Source organism: Sabethes cyaneus, chromosome 1, assembly GCF_943734655.1.
Source record: "Sabethes cyaneus chromosome 1, idSabCyanKW18_F2, whole genome shotgun sequence".
NCBI lineage: Eukaryota > Metazoa > Arthropoda > Insecta > Diptera > Culicidae > Sabethes > Sabethes cyaneus.
Genome location: NC_071353.1, coordinates 75940198 through 75962408, shown reverse-complemented (window position 1 = coordinate 75962408; position 22211 = coordinate 75940198). Strand labels below are relative to the sequence as shown.

The following is a 22211-nucleotide window of genomic DNA, read 5'->3' as shown; positions in this document are numbered from 1 at the left end:
TCTACAAATTTTCTGTAGACAGCAATCATTTCTGACATGAAATAGAGAAAATAATTTTTGTATCTGCTTAGGGACACCCTAATGTCCAAATGTTTTTTCATCACTAGAAAGTGCTTTTTAAATGAAGAAACTTTTCTGAAGCAACTATTATGCTATATCTTAAGGTTCCGATGCTCTTACTTTGTTACTGGCGGAACCAGAGGGGTTCCACCTACTATACCCCTGGTCCCTGGTCGAACCACTGGGGACCGTCTGGGGTGGGTGCTCACGACCTCTTCACACCCGAGCACGAGCGTGAGGCTCTAACAGCTCAAGGTCGGCTCTGGCCTAGTTCGTTAATCAGCACTGTGATATGAGTGTGTATGCGCAAGGAAAAAGCTAGTGGATACAATTTAAACTTTTAATGATCCCTAACATGTACATTATTCTTTGTGTGAGTGTTAATGTAAGTGTGGTCAATGTGGGTGGTTCGGTGAACGCCATTACCTGGTAGGCTGGTCATTAACAATGACAGGATGATGTGAGGATGACGATTTCCTTCAGCTGGACTTTCCAACGGTGCTTCTGACCTACCACTGGCTTCACGGAACAATCCCCGTACCGTCGCGGCTACAGATTTCCTCGGCTGGCAGTTCTCGATCGAAGCAAGATGACACGTGGTTGTCGCCGGGTGGACGCTACTCCCATATACCCATGCGATCCTATGCTGACGGAGCTTTGCCTCGCCGTGGGCTCACGGAAAGGTCGCAGTGTTTTATTGGAGACCGCTTTCAGCGGCTCAGTGATGACACGTGGTGAATGGCTAATCGGGGATCGGATTGGCCCGCCGTTGGTTACCAGTCTTGGGACGTAATTCGCCTTTTACTAGGCTAACGGCTGCTCGTAATCTGCCGGAAATATTCCTACGGGGCCAATCTGGTGGGCTCTCGTAGGCTCCAGCTTCCTATTACGGGTCCTAAGTGAAGAGTGAATAGATATATCCAGTGTAACCAGGATTTTTGGCTGCGATATTCCGCGCAGGTATTTAGGTTTTCGCTTGGTTTTATAAACTAATTTTACCTGATTCGACTCTCTTCTACTTTTACTATTAATCTTTCACTATAAACTAACTCACAGCTTTTTCAAACTTTTCTTCTATTTTCACGCCTTCGTCCACTCACAAGCTTTTCGCTCGACAGTTAGTTAGAAAATGACGGCGGAGATCAGGAAGCTTATCGCCATCAGTACCTTTTATCGCCATCTCTTCATTTTCTGCTATCTCCTTTTACTTCCTTTTCAACCACCCACTGAACTGACATCGAACCGGTTATTTAATCGTTTTTCGTGTAGTGTCATGTGTGCTTAATTCTAGCCCTATTTGTTGAGTGTATATCTGAATTGGCCGTATTTACTTAAGCGCTCCGGAGGCTTTATATAAATAATAAATCTGACAAACTTTACCCTTAACTAATTAAATAACATATAATATAAATGTTACGAACGGTAACAACTTATGTCTCACTTGTTTTGAATCCGCCCGGCTGTCCGCCGTGACGTTACAACGCGAGCTTCAATCAGATGTAATTTTGGTTCTATTTAACTTATCTTCATTCTTTAGGCACCGTTTTAAAGGTAATTATGAGTGCAAAGAGAATACGGATTATTAGATTGTTCGAATTTGTACTTTTCTGTGAAAGCGAAACAGTACACCTTTTTTGTGACGTTTCAACGCAAAAAATGCCCCTTTTTAATCCACTTGAAATACAAAATAACTGTAAAATTCAATCCAAACTATTTTTGGAATGGATTCAGCATATATTTCTTTGTAAGTTGGTCGAAAACAAGTGATATTATTAAATGTTTTAGCGCACTGTAGCAACATTTTTAAAAATATCACGAAAAATCATTTATTTCTTGTAAATTTCATTTATTTTCGATACACGTTTTATATACCTTCCGAAAATGCTAGAATACCAATTATGGCAGTTTTTAAAGGTTCAAACATTGCCCAATCATGGAAAAATATTCAACTATGGTAAAAGCAACTTTTATAAAATGTCTGGTTGGTATACCGGCCCGCAGAATGTGTCATATATATGTGTGTGTGTAGATTTTATTCATTGAGACCACCAATTGGTTAGATGAAATATAACGTGAAAACTATGACATTTACGTTTAAAATAAATTATTTTAAAAAAAGGTTAATTGCACCCGGAAAATCGAGTCTAAAACCCGGATAATCGAGTCCTCGGCTAATCCAGTCTGAACTGTAATGGAAAGAGGAATAAGGATCATGCAGAAAGCATAAGGAAAATTAGTTTAAGATAAGGGGTTATGCTGGTTGGGCTGAGATAGACTCGGTCATTTAGACTTGAACACGTGATCACGAAGGTATGAAAAGTTGATTAAGTGACAATAAGTAAAACAACGTGTACTATTTAATTAGCCGTAGCAGGCTTTGTGCAATTATTCGAAATCAGGTAACTAACAAACCAATTTATCTCTGTGACCGAGTCTCAGAATAGTCTGCCAGTTACTTTTCCAGGTTATGGTCATAGATTGTGGCCGGAATAAGCCCCAGTTCTCGCAAAGTGCACCACCTCCATGTGGTAGGATCGAATCCGATCAGCAATAGCACCCTTTCTGGTCGACGCAGTCCCAGAATAGAGCAGCACATTGTAGATTAGAAACGGCACATTCACCCGTGCAGCACACATCGCCTTCCCCGAAAGCATCATATGTACTCGCTTCCCCGAAAGCATTATCTGCACCCGCCTGCTTCCCCATTAAACATCGCCCCGCAGGGGAATCGAGAGAAACACCGCTACTAGCAGGAGATACACAACCGTATAGTCATGTGATTGTTGTAACATCAATAATTATCTGTATCAAGTCAAATCACTCAGTTTGATATTGTTTACGAACATGAGTTTTATTTATCAATTTTATATTCTGGTTTGTAAACAATGGTTTTTCTATTACTACTATAATAGTTGTTATGCACGCCTTATTTAATCATTTTTCGAATTTGTTTTTCTTAACTGACTCAAATAATAGACTCTATAAAAATGTTTATGAAGTAGTACAATTTAATAACCCTAATAACACAGTTGTTCACTAACTTCTTTTTCAAGAGATAGCGTCTTTTATCCCACAAAATAAAGCTCCAGAAAACCCCGCGTACGATTTATTTCTTAACGTAGCTTTCATACTCACTCTTCAAAACATTTTATTTAGTTGTCTTTGGTTTAACGAAGATAATAAAAACTTCGACCATATTACGCATTTTTGATCGCTTCAAAACGTTTAGCGCAAATGAATGAGAAAAAATTGATTTTGTTGTTTTGGTGAATTAAATATTCATTTCAATTGATTATTCTTTCTTTTAAATTCAGTGATTTAGCTATTTTGTTACCTATGAATGAGAGGACAACGATTACAGCAATAATTATAAGAATATTTTATGATGGTATTGTTATTATTATGATAGAGATAACTTGAATAATAATATGAATAATTATAAAAATGATAGTGTTTTTACAAATAATAATAATATAATAATATTAATATATTAATAATAAAAATAGTAATATTATTAATAATAAAATAATAATGATATTAACAAAAATATCCATGATCATAATATTTATAATTACATATTAATAATAAAAAATAAGAAACAGGTATGTACAAAAATACAAACCGCTTCGCAATATACCTTACTACTGCAATTCTTTGATTACACAATGTATTGTTTTGCTCGCAACAAATTACATTAAATTTGCATGTAGAATATTTGTATACAGATAGTCGAATTTTTGTTCATAATTTGCAAACTAACATGTTCAAATCAAATTATAAAACATTTAAAATACTCCTAGAAATGGGAAAGACGATAACATATAGGTTTATGTTAAAATTGCAATACTAATACTAATAGTGCCTTATACTACTGTACCACCTGGAGGTGCGGTTGGACTTGGAGGTAAATGCTGTGGTAGATTCTGTAAAAATAAAAAAATGTTATGATACTCTTATTATTATTGAAACACTGATATCCTACCAGGTATCCAGGTCTAGCCCAAGTATACACAAATCCATCCTGGCACGCGGTGAGAAAGCAATCTTCACGGAAAATTAACGCCGTTAGTCGTTCGTGAGCAATTTTTTTACACACCAACGGTTCTAATACTGGACAGTCGTCAAATCGCGGACACGCTGGAGTACCAATTAGCTTCATTGGGTCATATGATGAGACAATACTATTTCCTCCCCCACTGGGTACTGATCCATCAATTCTTTTGTTTTTGGTTAGCGATGAGGTCATGATCGACGTAATAGTATTTGAAATACCCCCACCATTGCCACTACTTGACGATGACGTTGAAATAGACTGTTCAACATTGTTGTTGACATGGCTGATGTTGTTCTTTGCATTTGTTTGATGGAAATGATTGTTGTTTGAACTATTGCATAAAGTATTGCTATTATTATTAGTTTTGCCAGAAAGCGATATGATATTTCTTTTACTAGTACTGTTTTTGGCGGACTTTTCACATTTTTCACTTTTATCACTGTTATTGCTACAAGTGCTGCCGCTATTCCCAAAACCAAAATGAGATAATCGTTGCGTTATCGAATTAAGCGCTGAATGGTGATGAATGTGGTTGGAATCTAGTTTGGAATTTTTATCGTTATTAGTGTCCTTCTCTTTTCTGTTGGAAGTCGTGCATGCAACAACGTTACTACTACAGTTACCAACATTGCTGCCCTTAGTAAGATGATTCCTCGAATATTTGCCATCAACACTACTTGTTGATCCCTTATCACTACTATTATTACTATTATTACTATCATCACAATTTATAGCGAAACTTAAACTGTTACTTGTTAGTACAGCATTAAGATTAAAATTAGCATTATCCACAGTATCTTTATCGTTAAGATACGTTGTATTAGCTATTGATTTGTTATCATCCTTTGCTGATGTATTCTGTCCGCTATTACTAATATTTGCACTATTCGAAAATTCACTGAAACGAAAAGAAACGGTTATTAAAAAATACGTTGTATTAATCTTTTTATGGGCCCTATCCAGGGATGATTTGATCACTTTGACTCAATTTTGATTCATTTGACAGTACCGTCTCAGCCGACCCAAATACACCAATGTTATATATGGGATATTTGCAGAACAAGTTCTAATCTACAATTTTTCTGAACAAAGTTTTGCTGTGTCATTTGTAGTTACGGTGCTACAACGCTAGTAACTCATCAGTGACTAATTAAGTGTTCATTTAGTCACTAATAAGATACTAGCATTGTAGCGCCGTTACTACAAAAGATACAGCAAAACTTTATTCAGCAAAATTATAGATAATAACCTGTTCTACAAATGTCCCGTAAATAACTTTGTCATATTTGGCCCCGTTAAGACGGTACTGTCAAATGAATCAAAATTGAGTCAACGTGATCGAACCATCCCTGGCCCTATCAGTGTTGGGCACCGCTAATTCGCTAACCGATACAATTTGCTCGATAATCGTGGAAATTTCGCTAATCACTAATCGCAAACTGCAAATTAACAGTTACTGTTTATTTTTGAACATATCGCAACAACTTGCATTGTAATCTATCACTGTACAAATTATTACTAATTTGTATTAAACTAAGATCAAAACCTACTATAATGGATAAAATGCTTTACAGTTTATTAATCTATACCAATAAAAAAGGATTTCTGTCTGTCTGTCTGTCTGTCCGTATAGAATCGAAAACTACTGAACCAATCGGCGTGAAAATTTGCATGTAGAGGTTTTTGGGGCCAGGAAAGGTTTTAGTGATGGTTAGAGACCCATCCCTCCACTAAGAGGGGGGCTCCCATACAAATGAAACACAAATTTCTGTATAACTCGAGAACTAATCAAGCAAATAAAACAAAATTTGGCATGTGGGTGTTTTCGGTGACAAGAATTTATTCTATGGTAAATTGAGACCCCTCCCCTCTTTATAAGGGGAATTATTACTCCTCTGCCCTTTAAGAGGGCGGGGGGGGGGCTTCCATACAAATTTCCTCATAACTCGAGAACTAATCAAGCAAATGGAACCAAATTTGGCATGTGTGTGTTTTTGGAGATAAAATTTGTTTCTATGATGAATTGGGACCCCTCCCCACTTTAGGAGGGGGGGCTCCTATACAAACGAAATACAAATTTCCTCAAAACTCGAGAACTAATCAAGCAAATGGAACCAAATTTTGCATGTGTGTTTTTGGAGGCAAGAATTTTTTCTATGATGAATTAGGATCTCTCCCCACTTTAGGAGGAGGGGGGGCTCCTATGCAAATGAAATACAAATTAAGTGTTCATTTAGTCACTAATAAGATACTAGCATTGTAGCGCCGTTACTACAAAAGATACAGCAAAACTTTATTCAGCAAAATTATAGATAATAACCTGTTCTACAAATGTCCCGTAAATAACTTTGTCATATTTGGCCCCGTTAAGACGGTACTGTCAAATGAATCAAAATTGAGTCAACGTGATCGAACCATCCCTGGCCCTATCAGTGTTGGGCACCGCTAATTCGCTAACCGATACAATTTGCTCGATAATCGTGGAAATTTCGCTAATCACTAATCGCAAACTGCAAATTAACAGTTACTGTTTATTTTTGAACATATCACAACAACTTGCATTGTAATCTATCACTGTACAAATTATTACTAATTTGTATTAAACTAAGATCAAAACCTACTATAATGGATAAAATGCTTTACAGTTTATTAATCTATACCTATAAAAAAGGATTTCTGTCTGTCTGTCTGTCCGTATAGAATCGAAAACTACTGAACCAATCGGCGTGAAAATTTGCATGTAGAGGTTTTTGGGGCCAGGCAGGGATGGCACCTCCTCAGAAGAAAAAAAGAGAAGAGAAAAATTCAAACTGTGCTCAGTCTTCAACGCGATTTATTCTGCTCCGTTTCATTTTAACTGTGCTCTTTCTTGCTGAACGCAGTTTTATGAGCAACCGCACACTGTGCTACTCATTGAGGAGAATGTTTTGAACTTTGAATACGTTGATGCGATGCGCTGACGTATGACAACTACGGGTAGTTTTAACATGGGTAGTTCGTTGAGAAAAAACGACGATTGTCAATAGCGGTCATTGCCATCAGAAAAACATTAATCCATTAATGCAGTTGAATCATGCAGTTGCAGTTGCAGTTGAAATTCTTACATTTAGTATATTCAGTTGAGTTTGGCTGCCCGTGAACGCAACTGCATCATATGGTTAGGCATGTCACAACGGCAACAGTGCGAAAAATGTTATTTAGATATGGCAACATTTGAATTCCCATACATTTGCTTCTTGACGCGTACCAACAGGAAAGTCCCATTATAAACAAAGGCAATTCTCCGCTAAGATTCAAAATTTAACGACTTTTGATTGTCTTGACGCCTCTGAGTCTATAGCTGCTGTACGCGCACCGGTTGTTTTGTTTCCACGTTTACTGCTGTAGCTACCGAGAGGACCGGGAGCAAAACCGAAAGTTGCTCATTTAAAGAGCGCATTAAGAAATTTTTCTGCACGTCAGTTTTTCTCATTGTGTTTAGTTTGTTTCTCATTGTGTGGATTTACTTCTCATTTCTGAAAGCAGTTCTGCTCATTGTGTGGAACAAAAAAAGTTGCACTTTTTGCACAATGAGTGAGGAAATAACAAGCCTGGGGCCAGGAAAGGTTTTAGTGATGGTTAGAGACCCATCCCTCCACTAAGAGGGGGGCTCCCATACAAATGAAACACAAATTTCTGCATAACTCGAGAACTAATCAAGCAAATAAAACAAAATTTGGCATGTGGGTGTTTTCGGTGACAAGAATTTATTCTATGGTAAATTGAGACCCGTCCCCTCTTTATAAGGGGAATTATTACTCCTCTGCCCTTTAAGAGGGCGGGGGGGGGGGCTTCCATACAAATTTCCTCATAACTCGAGAACTAATCAAGCAAATGGAACCAAATTTGGCATGTGTGTGTTTTTGGAGATAAAATTTGTGTCTATGATGAATTGGGACCCCTCCCCACTTTAGGAGGGGGGGCTCCTATACAAACGAAATACAAATTTCCTCAAAACTCGAGAACTAATCAAGCAAATGGAACCAAATTTTGCATGTAGGTGTTTTTGGAGGCAAGAATTTTTTCTATGATGAATTAGGATCTCTCCCCACTTTAGGAGGAGGGGGGGGGGGCTCCTATGCAAATGAAATACAAATTTCCTAATAACTCGAGAACTAATCAAGCAAATAGAACCAAATTTGGCATGTGGAGGTTTTTGGAGCCAAAAATATTTTCTATGGTGAATTAGGACCCCTCCCCACTTTAAGAGGGGGGGCTTCTACACAAATGAAATACTAATTTCCTCATAATTCGAGAACTAATCAAGCAAATGGAACCATATTTGGCATGTGGGTGTTTTTGGAGGTAACCATTTTTCCATGATGAATTAGGACTTCTTACCTTTTTAGGAGGGGGGGCTCCTATACAAACGAAATACAAATTTCCTCATAACTCTAGAACTAATCAAGCAAATGGAACCAAATTTGGCATGCAGGTGTTTTTGGAGGCAAGATTTTTTTCTATGATGAATTAGGACCTCTTCTCACTTTAGGAGGGGGGGGCTCCTATACAAATGAAATACAAATTTCCACATAACTCGAGAACTAATCAAGCAAATAGAACCAAATTTGGCATGTGGAGGTTTTTGGAGGCAAAAATATTTTCTATGGTGAATTAGGACCCCTCCCCACTTTAAGAGGGTGGGCTTCCATACAAATGAAATGCAAATTTCCTCTTATTCTCTTATCTAAAATGTTTTGTATTGTGAATTACGACCCCTTCCACTTTTAAGAGGGGGAGCTCCCATACAAATGAAATACAAATTTCCTTATAATTTGAGTACTAATCAAGCAAATGGAACCAAATTAGGCATGTGGGGCTTTTAGGGGGCAGCAATTTTTTCTATGATGAATTAAGACCCCTCCCCTGTTTAGGAGGGGGGCTCCTATACAAATGAAATTCAAATTTCCTTATAACTTGAGAACTAGTCAAGCAAATGAAACCAAATTTGGCATGTGCGAGATTTTGGAGTCTTGAATTTATTTTATGATAGTTAGAGACCTCTCACCCCTGTGGTAGGGGGATATGGACTCTCATACAAATAAAACAGAAATTTTTGCGAAACTCAAAAACTAATCGAACTCGAGAAATTCGAGACTCTTCCATAAAACATTAGTCAATAACAAGACCACAGAAATTATTTATAGTAACACTAGATCATTCAGGACCAAACGGCCGCGAGTGTTGCCGGCGACCGGAAGTTGTCGGAAGCGCCGCCCACTGGGGGGAGGCAACTCCCCGCAGAAATCACTACTGTCTAGGTTTATTTGTTTTCCTAGGTCTACCTTGGTTTCCTGGAACGAGCGACAGCGAGTAAGGAGAGGATCGCGAAATTTCACAAAAAAGTTTTCTGTGAAGTGGTACATTCCGCTTAAGGTTTTTCGCAAAATGATATACGGCGAAATGTTGTACAATCATGACGACTATTACTATCCGCTTTCTGGCTATGCAATGAGGGGACAGGGGAGTTTTCTACTTTACTGTGAGGAAAAATTGCAAATTTGTTTACTAAACTACCAATTCCTGGTAACTAATAAGCATTAACATAAGCAGCAAATCAGCGTATCTGGCATTTTATACTGCACGTTGTTGTATATTAGCTTTTTGACTGCATAGGTGTTGCAAATTGGCATCCAAAATTGTATTCAAATTCTTCGTGCCGGTAATTAGCTGTAAATTAGCATTGTCAGCACTATAAGAAGGTTATCAGTAAAGTAGCTGTATATTTTGCCAAAATAGCATTTAAGTAGCATTTAAGGCGACTTAAATGCTTATTGGCCTACATTTGAATAGCATTGGTGATGCTTATTGGTTACCTGGGATACTTTCATAGTTACGTAACTGCCAAATTAATCAGCTAAGGTTGAACTCCTCAGAAACTGGCAAAACTCGAGATTGTGACAAAGATCATCCGAGATTCATGATTTATGTACAACACAGGTTAATTTGTGGCAATACGAAGTTTGTCGGGTCAGCTAGTTATAAAATAAACAGCGGCACTTCATTTGGAATTATTGATCAGTAACAATTCAGCTAGTCTGAGTATAAATTATAAAACGTAAATAGCGTTTCTCGATTGGTCGGTTAGCGAATTAGCGAATTAGTGGTGCCCAACACTGGGCCCTATTATGTAAGTCACGTCGAGTATCGCTTTGCTCGACTAGTCGAATTTTGGTATTATGGAAGTCACACGCGACATGATTTTATCGAGCAATTAGACTGAGTTGACCCCGCTACAAAGCTATCAAATGACGAGTGAACTTGTTTCGATTTGGTGCTGCACTAAGCCACTACCACAATAGATCTCTATTATTGGTCGCAGTGGTTCATTCTCCTACAAAGAAAAAGCCACTAAGCTATCCGTTCTTCCCGTACTCGCGCTGGAAAGTGATTGATTCGAGTCAAGTTGCTCGACATGACTTACAGTATAGAGCTCATAAGTCATGTCGAGCAATTCGACTAGACTCGTCGAAACCTAGTGGACATGAAAATCGATATAAACTTCTGAATCTTTTGCTCGAAAACTTGTGTAGTACGGGTACGGGAGGGTATTTTCAGCAGGTTTCTAAATTCAGCCTATTTGCCTATTCTTTCGCCAATAAAAATACTTAGAAAAGATTATAAGTAATCTACTATTTTTTATTTAAAGAACGTCAAAACCACCTGTTCATCCACTAGAACTAGACCATAGGCCGAAAAAATAGATGCCATCGCTTAATAGGCTGAAAATACCCTCCCGTGCCCTATCAGTCGACAAATGGGTGAGAAAATATTAACTGTGAGCAAACGGCGACAAATCTCATTGTAACGAAATCGATCCGTGCTGAATAACGAAAGAACCAGGCAATCAAACTTGTAGCGTAGCGTTCATAAAATCGTCTAAATGTTGAATTTGAAAAAATATTGTTAGAGCTCTTTCGTGCAACATGGAACAGAGTCACGCGTTGATGAGCAAATTAGGTTTAATGATGACAGGTGGTGGTGAGTCATTGAATTCCAATGTCATTTCTTTAGTCAGCTTCTTTACTGAGCATTCACTAAATTAATTCACTACGGAAGCTGACTAAAGTAAAGATCAAAAGAAAAGATCTCTAAGAACACTCTTAGAAAGTATGCTTAACTTCGTTTTAGATGAGTTATAGCCTAATCACGGGAGCCCGATTAAAAGCCCACTTAATAGACAAACAAGCTCAACGAACAAAAGTTGATTGTATCTATAGTATAACAAAGGTAAAAATATGGGAAAATTTACTTTACCCTTCTAGTTGGATTAAATCATTTATTTATTAAACGCAGATAAGCAATTCCAAAATAAAGCGATATGAACTATCATTGGCGGACCTCATTTCTAGGGGGCTATAAAAAATCGTATGCAAAGTTATTAAGTGCTCTTATATAACACATCATTATGTTTCGCAAGCGGTAAAATATAGATAGGTACTATATTGAGCAAAGTTGCTTACTTTAGTATGTTCTGCAACTTTTTGGAGGCATTTTTTTTTTGAAATTATCTAAAAAAACATAAAGTTCGTATCACCCTACTAGGTGAATTCACGGTCACCCTAATAGTACAGAAAAATGCGCTATATTTTATTAATAAACTTCTCCGAAGACACCGAAGACGAATTTTTTTTCGGCCGTCGTACAGAGGAGTATTTGGATCAAAAAGTTGGTCAAAATTATTTCAACTTGAACTTCAAGCTTGAAAGCTGTAAAAACCGTAAAAGTATACAAATATGACTAGATGATTTAATGTTGGGTTTTATTCACCTAAAAGTGATATTCTGACCGCTTAAATCGTGTTTTACCTAATAAACTTCATATAATGCTGAAATTCAATATTCTGATTCTTTGGAAGCATAAAATCTTCGATAAAGCTGATCTTCGAGAGAGCCGATGAATTTAAACGCAAAGCCTTGGATTTAAACGTCTTTAAGACTTGCATCTTCTGTATTGACAGATTTCGCAGCCAGCTGTTAAAGTATACTGTATACAGGACAACGGGGCTAGTATAACGACCCTACTGACTCTAGCAGCACCACCCAGCTGAAACTCGAACATACATTGACTGCTTTATTAGTCTGGTATCGTATTTTGAAGCTTACTGGATTACTGAATCACTGAAGCTTTTATTCTTAATAAATAACACCGTTTACTAGTCTATCCAACGACGCAGATGTGTTCCAGCAACTGCAAACAACTATTTAAAAACTATTTTGTTGGATGTTTGGGTGGTTTCTGTTTAGTAAAAAAACTAAGAAAAATAAATAATACGAAAAAATGCAAAAACCCAGCGTGACTAAAAAGTAGATGAATCGCGAGTTCGCAAATTTTCGCAAAATGTACTTCCATGGACAGACTATTTTGAAACAATTTTTTTTTATCATAATAGTAAATGCCTTTGGCGTTCCTTTAAACTATGTTTAAGCTTTAAAAATTTATTCAAGACTAAAACATGACACATATCTCCTAATTGAAGAATCATTACGATTTACGTTGATAGTTAACTCCAACTTCAAGAAAAATGGAAATAAGTTTTGGTAATTTTTAAAAGAAATTTCATCGCTCCAAAAACATCAATATTTCGACAGCTGGTGCAATACGAAAACAAAACGGAAGAATCCAAAATGGCTGCCAACTAATGCGCCAGATATTTAGGAACACAGATACGTACAATATGATGAATAAAGAAGCGTTTCGATATTTCCCTTTTGACCAGCTTTTTGAACCAAATACTCCTCTGTGCGTCGGCATATGAAATGCACAATAATGCCTGGGATCTTATAACAGTAAAACATAGTACCTCGATAGTACGTACCCTCGTTAGTACTTACACTTGATAGTACGTAGGGGAAACAAGGGAGACTTGATCCCCATTTTGTTTTATGTATATTTCTCAAAAGTCCAATAGGAAAAAACCTGGGTTTTAAATTTTTCGGCAGTTTACAATACAGCTTACTACCTACAATTTATCAGTTAGCGATACGTAGCGCCAAACAAAAGATATGGGATATTTTGGAAAGTACACACTCAAAATATTCTGCACATAACTAATGGTAAATTTCCATATGAAATTCTAGATGATTATCATGTGCCGCATATAAACACAATCCGCCTAGAAATACACATAGAAATTATACGGATATGAATAGTATGTGCAATTATACACATAAAAAATATACGCATATGAATAGTATGTGCAAAAGTTTCGCGTACCCATAAATTATAACTGTGTAGCATATAAAGTTCATTGACTAGGCACATTGCAAAAATCTATGTGTGGGACACATAGAAACTATACGAAAAGTTTTCTCAGTGCAGCAAATTGTACATATTCAAAATATGCGGGAGAATTGATCTCCAGTTTAGGCACAATTGATCCATTTGCAAATAAATATTTTTAAAGCTCAATTTTCATTTTGAAGTTTTATTAAAATAGGCCTAGTTCATGTAGTATCTTTATTTAGTGTACAACAGTTTAATTCCAAAGTATAAAAAGTATTTAGAAATCGTTAAGTGCATCGATCTGTAAAAGTATAGCTTTGGACATCTTTTATAATTTGCGACGAGAACTTTTTCGTTGGGTTTTAATTTTGGAAGCATTATATTTTTCCTGTTTAATAATCAGAGCAGCCTCCAGCTTCAATTTCGTTGGTGCATCTGTAAGGATGTGTATCTCCTCGTTATCATACTCTTCGCATATTTTTACGTGGTGATGCCTTTGGAAATGGTTTTATATCTACAGGTGTTTTGATAATTGTATTGTTCGGAATCATCGATTTTGGTACCTGATTTATAGAATTCATCAAAGAAGATGAGTTGTTTTGCTCAGATGAATTCTTTGTCCGAGCAGTCTTTCTTCTTCCTTGGAAAATCCACGGGTAGCTCCTCCGTAGTCCGGATGGTAAATGATCTTTTCAGAAGCATTTTTTCGTTTTCTCACATGTCGCTTAAGTGTCATTACTTTCAAATTGAACATTTTTGCGGTCGTTCTGACCGGATCTCCGGACTATTCGTGATTTTTCCATAACGAATGTTTACGATTTTGAGAATTGTTCATTTTATTATTTACGACATAACGGCCTCCAAGCTTTTCATTTCCTAACAAAAGGATCAAGTGTCACTGAAATTATTTGGATCAAGTGTACCCGTCATATTAAGTTTTACTGAAAATTATTGTAAAATATATTCAAGTTTTATTGTAAAATATATACATCAATGAATAAACATGTTTAGCTAATTTTTTGTTTGAAAAGCAATTCAAAAATTTCAGGACAGTTCTCCATAGCCAAAAAGTTGGAGTTCACTAAAAAAAGAAGTAGGTATAGAGAATTATACCGTTGCAAATCTTATTATATTATATTTTCATTGCAATGTAAAAATTTATTACATTTTTGTTTTGCAATTTTGTTATTTGAATGAAATGTACAACTTTATTTTTTTCTGCATAAAAAACATTGTATTTACTGAGAAACAATGAATGGATCAAGTGTCCCAAGGGATCAAGTCTACCTGGTCTCCCCTACTCTCGATATTACGCACGTTTTGACAATTTTAACTAAAAAGTTAAAAATTTCGCGAAATGGTTCACGGCCTAAATGTACAGTAATTCCATGAAAAAATACACATTGAAATTAAAAAGTGTACAATTTTTGTTGAAATTGTGTGTACATGCTTCTTTTTTGGAAAGTTTTAGGCCTTTCATTATTTTTAGATTAGGGCACCTTTTTGAACTCATTATTGCCAACTTTTCTTTTTTAAAAATTTATAACTTATGAGCCACTAAACCGATGTTCACGATTTTGATACCAAATGAAAGGTATTTCAATAAGCTTTTCATATTAAATAGTCAATTTTTTCATGATCATGAAAACATTATAAATATACTGTTTGTGTGTGTGTGTAGACAAAAAAAACATTTTCATATTTGTTTTTGGAAAATCGCAAAGAATGTCGCAGTAATGCTTATTTACAGGTCCACACGTGGCAAAAATAGAATGTTGGATGCTAATTTAGAACAGCTATGCAGTCAAAAAGCTGATAAAAACGCTAGATAGGGTATGTTGCTGTTTCGTCGTAATTGCCTATTCCCGTCCTATCCAACACAAATTATTAAAAATATCAGCGATTTTTATGACACACAATGCAAAATTAGTTATTCCCTAATATTTTAGTTTATTGACTATCATACGCGATCAATCAAACTGAGCTGAGATTTATATAGGGTATTGCGCTCTTCGCACTCAATTGGACTGTGATGAAAAATGTGCTACTGATAATATCGCTAGTAATCTTATATCGATAATACCATCAAACTTTATCGTCACGGAAGAATATCGAAAATGGGAGGGTTTAAAGTGAAATCTTCTTGGCTTGTTATAATTTTAACATATTTGTTCTATTTCTTACGTATTTTTGCTTATACTGTCATATTACCGTTAATTATTATTAACGATAAGAAAACTTTATCAATAATCGTTATAGATTTTGCTCGGCATTTCCCATCATTACAACTCTCCCATCTGAGCTGACATTCGATTTAGCAGTGGCGCCAGTACCAGTGGTAGGAAAAGCAAATAGTATTTAATTTTTAATTTTTTTCATATATGCTGCATATTTGTTCACGTTATGAATTATGCGTGGAATTATGTATTTAGAAAATATTTTGTATATTATTCTTAGCGTCGATAACAACTCTACGTAAGCATTAGAATTCAAATAGGAATCAACCAAGATTCACGGGTTTTTCCCACGAAATTTTGGCAACTTTTCTCATCTACAAAATGTGTGGCTGAACAAGTGTGTTCAAAATCCAACTTTCAATGCAAAGAGCAATAATTTGCCAATGATCGCACAGCTAAGCCCCGGAGTTTTGAGTTCTAGCGATATGTTCTAAACAAATAATTACAAACGGACCGAATCATAAAAATCTGAATCAGCTGTAAAATATGTTCACATTACATGACCATTTTCACGAAATAAATAAGCATTTCGTGGAAAAATATGCGAATTTTTGACAACGCTTGAATGCCTAATCGTTGAACACTTCTGAAACCGTATTGTCCTATAGTTGGACACTTATTGTCCAATGGTTGGACATGCAATATATTGCACCGACCTCAAAGTTAATTTGATAGTTTACTATTAAGAATGAATACATTTTAAGACATATTCATTAAAAATAATCAGCAATTAGTTAACATGTTAGTAATTACAGTATATTTCTTAAGCGATGTTAATTTCCCCTTCTAATCTTAGATACTCTTCCTTCTCCTTCATTTCTGTTGCTCTCCCGCATATTTTCCTCTCTTTACGGTTCCCTCGAAGCACAGTTTTCCCTATTCTTCTATTTCCTGCGACCTAATTGCAAGATCTGCTTTTACAAGGGAAACTATCAGCGTTTTTGTTTTTGCTCAGATCCAATTTAGGTTCGCCCTAGTTCCAATCGAACAGCTGTCAAAACGTTTGTTATTTCACTCAGGTTGGATTTAATTTCGCTCTAGGTTGAACTCTTTAGACGTCGGGTTCGCTCTGGGTATTTCTACAGTTCTTTTTTTTGACGAGTAGGGAAATCTGCTATCAGACACCTAAGAAGACAACTCAGGGAGTGGGGTTTGGTATCCCGACCCCCCTACTGGGGCGTGAGGATCCAGACCCACTAAAACCCTACTCGAGTCTCCAGCCTCAATCCCCCCTGGCACCACCTTATCGGTTGTTGGGAGTTTTAGGTTCGTTGATTGAGCCGAAGTGACGATTTCTTGCCAATGCACCAATCCGAAATTTCTGGGCTATGGATTTATGCTGAACCACGATCCGCCTACGTTGTGTGAATTTTTATACCGCTGCAGATGCAATTTTAAAACGGGATTCTTCCGATTTTTAGTGAACGAACTAGAATCATTTATTTCGTTTTAACCACACTGTATATAATTTATTAAACGAGAACTTTATTTAATAAGCATATAAACGTGTAACTGTCTTTATTCTGTTTAATGTAATCTTTTCCTGTGAGCTGTCGGTTAGATACTACCTGTCCTGTCTTATCGGTCTATCTGTAATCTATCTTCCCGCTTCTCTCTCTCCGTTCGATCTAAATGTTCTTTTAATTGTGCAACTGTGAGTGCCTTTTTTGTAAGTACTAAATGTATAACAGTTTTAACCGTATCGTGTTGTAACATTGCGTCGTATTTAGCTTAAGGCATAATTTTTAATTAATGTTATCACTGAACATCGGTAATACTTCAGGGAGGGGCTATTGTGCTTAACGCACACTCTTAGATAACTACTGGACTATGGCAGTTAGGCTGTTTATTCGCCGTTGATCGGCTTTCCAGCGGTTTTGAAGCTCAAGTACGATCTGGGTAGCAGCCGCATTGACCGCTCCCCAGACGTCCGAGCTAGAACACATCCTTTGGACTAAGTTTTCCGGAGTAGTGTCCTGTCCGCTCACTGCCATCATGTTGCTTCTCACGCCCGCGAAACGAGGGCATATGAAGAAAGCATGTTCTGCTGTTTCCTCAATGTCCGCGCATTCGGGACACGCGGGGGACTCCGCATGCCTAAACTTGTGTAGATACTGTCTAAAACAACCATGCCCTGACAGAATTTGTGACAGGTGGAAGTTGACTTCGCCGTGACGCCTGGTGACCCAGTTCCGGGATAAGTCGATGTGTCCACCGGCCTTTTGTGGAATTAGACCATGCTCGCTGCCATGTGATCATCGAGGTCGATCTTGTGGTACTCCGTATGCCTCTAGTTCCACGTTGGTTGAAGCACTCTACGTCCTCGCTGATGATGATACCAATAGGCATCATACCTGCTAAGACGCAGATTGCGTCATGTGAAACTGTGCGATACGCACTCGTCACTCTTAAGCACATGAGACGATAGGTGCTTTCCAGCTTGGCTAGATAGCTTTTGGTACCTAACGCCGATGACCAAACCGGCCCGCCATACCTGAGTATGGACTGGACCACGTTGGCTAATAGCCTTCGCTTGCTGCCATATACCGCAGAGCTATTAGACATCATACGAGACAATGCCGAAATAGCTGTGGAAGCCTTGGAAGGAAGTCGACCATCACTCCCAGAAGTTTTAAGGACCGCGTTGACGAAATAGTGCAGTCCCCAACGCTGATATTTGCTTGCTGTACCGACTTGCGGTTGTTTACCACGATAACCTCCGTTTTATGATGCGCTAGCTCCAGTTTCCTGGATCGCATCCAATCTTCAACAATGCTTATAGTAAAAACTTATCCAATTTAATTCTACTATATGTATTTTATTCAATGAGTTCGAAAACAGACACTGAGGAAGCCTGCAAGTCGTAGGCGAAATACGTATCTGTCATTGAATAAAATACATATAGTAGAATTAAATTGGATAAGTTTTCTTATTTTTTATTTTTTTATTTTTAGGTTTCGTATTCTACTAAGACGCTCCAAAAACTTCAGTCAATGCTTATAGAGTGGGCAGCTGTCAAGTCTACCTCTCTGATAGATTCACCAGACTTCCAAGGTGATGTCATCCGTAAAGCCGACAATCATCACCCCTACCGGGAACTTTAGCTTCAACACCTCGTCATACATGACGTTCCACAACACCGGGCCTAGTATGGAACCTTGCGGAACCCCTGCGGTGATTGGAACGCACTTCTGACCCTCCTCCGTGTTGTAGCATAGCACACGATTCTGGAAATAATTTTCCAGGATTCTGTACAGCGACACCGGCACTTGGACGTTCCGAAGCTAGTTGGCTATGGAGTCCCAGCTAGCACTATTAAACGCATTTCTCACGTCGAGCGTGACAACTCCGCAATAGCGAATACCTATCCTCTTGCGCTAGATCGCCATCTCAGCTGTCTTAGTGACAGACAAGATTGCATCCACCGTAGATTTGCCTTTTCGGAAGCCGAATTGGTTCCTTGACAGACCGTTTGTACCCTCAGTGTACTGTACGAGTCTGTTAAGGATAACCCTTTCCAGCACCTTACCGGCAGTATCGAACAGACAGATCGGCCTATATGACGAGGGAACACCCGGAGGTTTTCCAGGCTTCGGCAATAGGACCAGGTTCTGTCGCTTCCATCTGTCCGGGAAGTGGCCAGCTTCCAGGCATCTCCTCATTACTGCCCCGAATAATTCGGGAGCCTACAGAATAGCCGCTTTAATGGCCATATTCGGGATTCCGTCAGGTACCGGTGCCTTGCTCACCTTTAGGGATTTAGCGATTTCAATGAGTTCCTCGTTCGTAACCGTTACTTCCTCCCCGACCTCTAAACCGCCGTCGCCCACGTTACTTTGGATGTTCAGCACGGAGACCGACCATCCTACGCTATGGTCTGAGATACTGGAACGTCGGCGGAGGGACGACTCAGCGGCCTGAGGCCAGGGCCTTGGCTCGTGGCGCGGAAAGAGACCCTCTATGATCCGCTCCAGCATATCTGGCGATCGCTCTGCGGGCGCCATCACGCCCTTGGTCTTTGCCATTACGACCCTGTAGGCATCACCCCACGGGTTCGCATTGGCACTGGCACACAACCTTTCAAAGCAGGCTCGCTTGCTAGCTATTATCCCACTGTTAAGCGCTGCGCGTGCAGCAACTAGTGCTACTCGACATTCTGCTCTGCCCTCGTCCGAACGAGCTCTTTGCATAATTCTCCTTGCACGAAAGCAGGCTCCGCGGAGTTCCGCAATTTCTTCTGTCCACCAGTAAATCGGTGATCTACCATACCTAGGTCGGCTTTTCCTAGGCATGGTGGCGTCACACGGTCGCGACAGCATCTCAACCAAATGATCAGCGTTCGGATCGGGCATATCGCGATCACCGCACTCTCTTCGGATCGCTTCCACAAATACTTCGGGATCGAAGTATGATGTCTTCCATCCACGGGTGGTTGGAGTGTTGTCTCTACCCGCCGCCTGCCGCCTCGATATTTGACCAACACCATAGCGGACCGCCTGATGGTCACTGTGAGTGTTGCCATTGTCTACCCTCCAGTCTCCTATCAGACCAGGACTGCCGAATGTCACGTCGATGATAGACTCTGCACCATTCCTACTGAAGGTACTAGTGGTGCCGACGTTGGCCAGGTCTACGTTGAGCTTTGCCAGAGCCTCAAGTAGAATCCGACCCCTATGGTTCGTGCGACGACTTCCCCAGTCAACCGCCCAAGCGTTAAAGTCGCCCGCCACAACCACCGGCCTTAGACCAGTCAGCACAACTGATACTCGGTCTACCATCCGCGTAAACTGCTCGATCGACCAACTCGGCGGAGCATAACAGCTGCAGTAGAACACTCCACCCACTTTGGCAACCGCAAATCCCTCGTCTGCAGTTGACACAACCTCTTGAACCGGGAACCTGCTTGTCGTCCATATAGCCGCCATCCCGGACCTATCCGAGACCCAGTTACCGTTTCCGGCAGGGATGCGGTATGGGTCCGAGATGATGGCAATGTCCGTCAACGACTCAGTAACTGCTATAACGAAGAACGTGCTGCTCGAGCCACAAATGCAGTAACTGCTTGGTATAACAGCTGCTGGACCACATGGTAGTGGTTCAAGTTTAGTTGCGTTACCTGCACTACGCCCGTGTTTTAGTCGCCGGCGCGCCTGCCGGGCACTTTGAGCCTTCTGTTGTGTGCTTAGCGTTCCGTTGGCCTGTACATATCAGGCACTTGGGCGGCGCAGAACAGTCCCTCGCTATATGGCCCGGACCGCCACTTCTTCTACACAGGTGGCTTCTGTCAGGCCCCTTACAGCTCCAGGACTTGTGCCCTCGCTCAAAGCACCGGAAGCAAGCCTCCGGTTGCTGGAACACGCTCAGTGGGCATTCGGACCATCCCACCTTCAGCTTGGCCGCCTTCAGGGCTGTATTCCCGTCTACCAGTGGAAGTCTTATTGTAGCTACCTGGGTTCCCGCCGGTCCCTTGCGCAGACGAACTGCTTCGGTAGTCACCACCACGTTACATTGCTCCTTGAGAGCTCGTGTCAGTTCGACCGCTTCAGTGATCTCGTCCAGGTTTTTAAGCTGGAGAGTCATCTCAGGCGTCAGTGCGCGGATCTGTATGCCATTACCAAGGACCTTTTCTGCCAGCACTTTGTAGGCAGAACCCTTCTCAGTGGCATCCTTTTTGTGCTCAAGGATCATGTCGCCGGTGCGGGAGCGGCGGAACTCCGCACATCCGCGCCAAGACCCTTCAGCTGCTCATCCCCTCTTATGGCCTTCAAAACTTCTGCATAACTCAGCCCCTCAGTTTTGAGGATAAGGGCATCGCCTTTGCTCTTCTTTTTTCTGGCCACTTTCGGTGGAGTTCGATCCTCCTCTTTCTTCCTGGCCTTTTTCTTTTTCACTGTTTCCCACTGATTGTCGGGAGCTAACTGCGTCTTATTACCCTCGGTGGGTTTCACAGTTTGCTTACGATCCTCTGCGATCAAGCGCTTTTTCGGGCCCGTGGGGGTTTGTTCCCCTGGGGACTGCCTTGCACGTTTGGTGGATATCTTGTTGTCACTGGACTGCTCCGTAGTCGCAAGGGCTACGGTGTGGTCAGTCGTTGACAGGCAGGCATCGGTTTGTACAGACCTCGATACAAACGCCTTCTCTACCACTTTTACTCGCGCTTCGAGTTCGCCGTGTTCCTTCGTCGCAGCACGGATGGTGCCCCGAAGCATGAGCAGACTTTGTTTCAGGTCCTTCGCTAGGATGCTGCGGCCTGCCACGAACTCGATAATGGCATCGAGCTGATGAGACGCCGCTACCACTCTTGGTAGCAAGTCTCTCTTTCCTTCCACTGCTTTTATTAGTGACGGGCCATTCATCGCTGCGTCCGGCGTAGATGCAGTTGGAGCGACAGGTATGCCGCTTCCCTTTCCGCTTACGCTGGCGCTTCTGCTCGTATCCATCGGCGGAGATCGCTGGATACCACTTCTTGCGAACGGATTATCTAATCCGTCCGCGCTCACTGAAGTAAAGTTTTTTTTGATTTTGATTGTTCATATATAATCCCACGAGTTGAGGGGAAAGAAGAGTCCGCCGCATCAGAGCCCCTCATGATGCGG

At 39.8% G+C, this 22211-nt stretch overlaps 1 protein-coding gene across 1 annotated transcript in view; it reads right to left on the bottom strand.

Annotated features, from left to right (window-relative positions):
* Positions 1 to 3616: 3616 nt before the first annotated feature.
* LOC128732694 (WD repeat-containing protein 20) overlaps positions 3617 to 22211 on the bottom strand; it is a 176663-nt gene continuing 158068 nt past the window's right edge. Inside the window, exons 4-5 of the mRNA XM_053825994.1 lie at positions 4043 to 5012; positions 3617 to 3983 (exon numbers count right to left, since the gene is read on the bottom strand). Of these exons, the coding sequence (XP_053681969.1) occupies positions 3924 to 3983; positions 4043 to 5012 (1030 nt within the window). The 3' untranslated portion in view covers positions 3617 to 3923. The remainder of the gene's footprint in view (positions 3984 to 4042; positions 5013 to 22211) is intronic.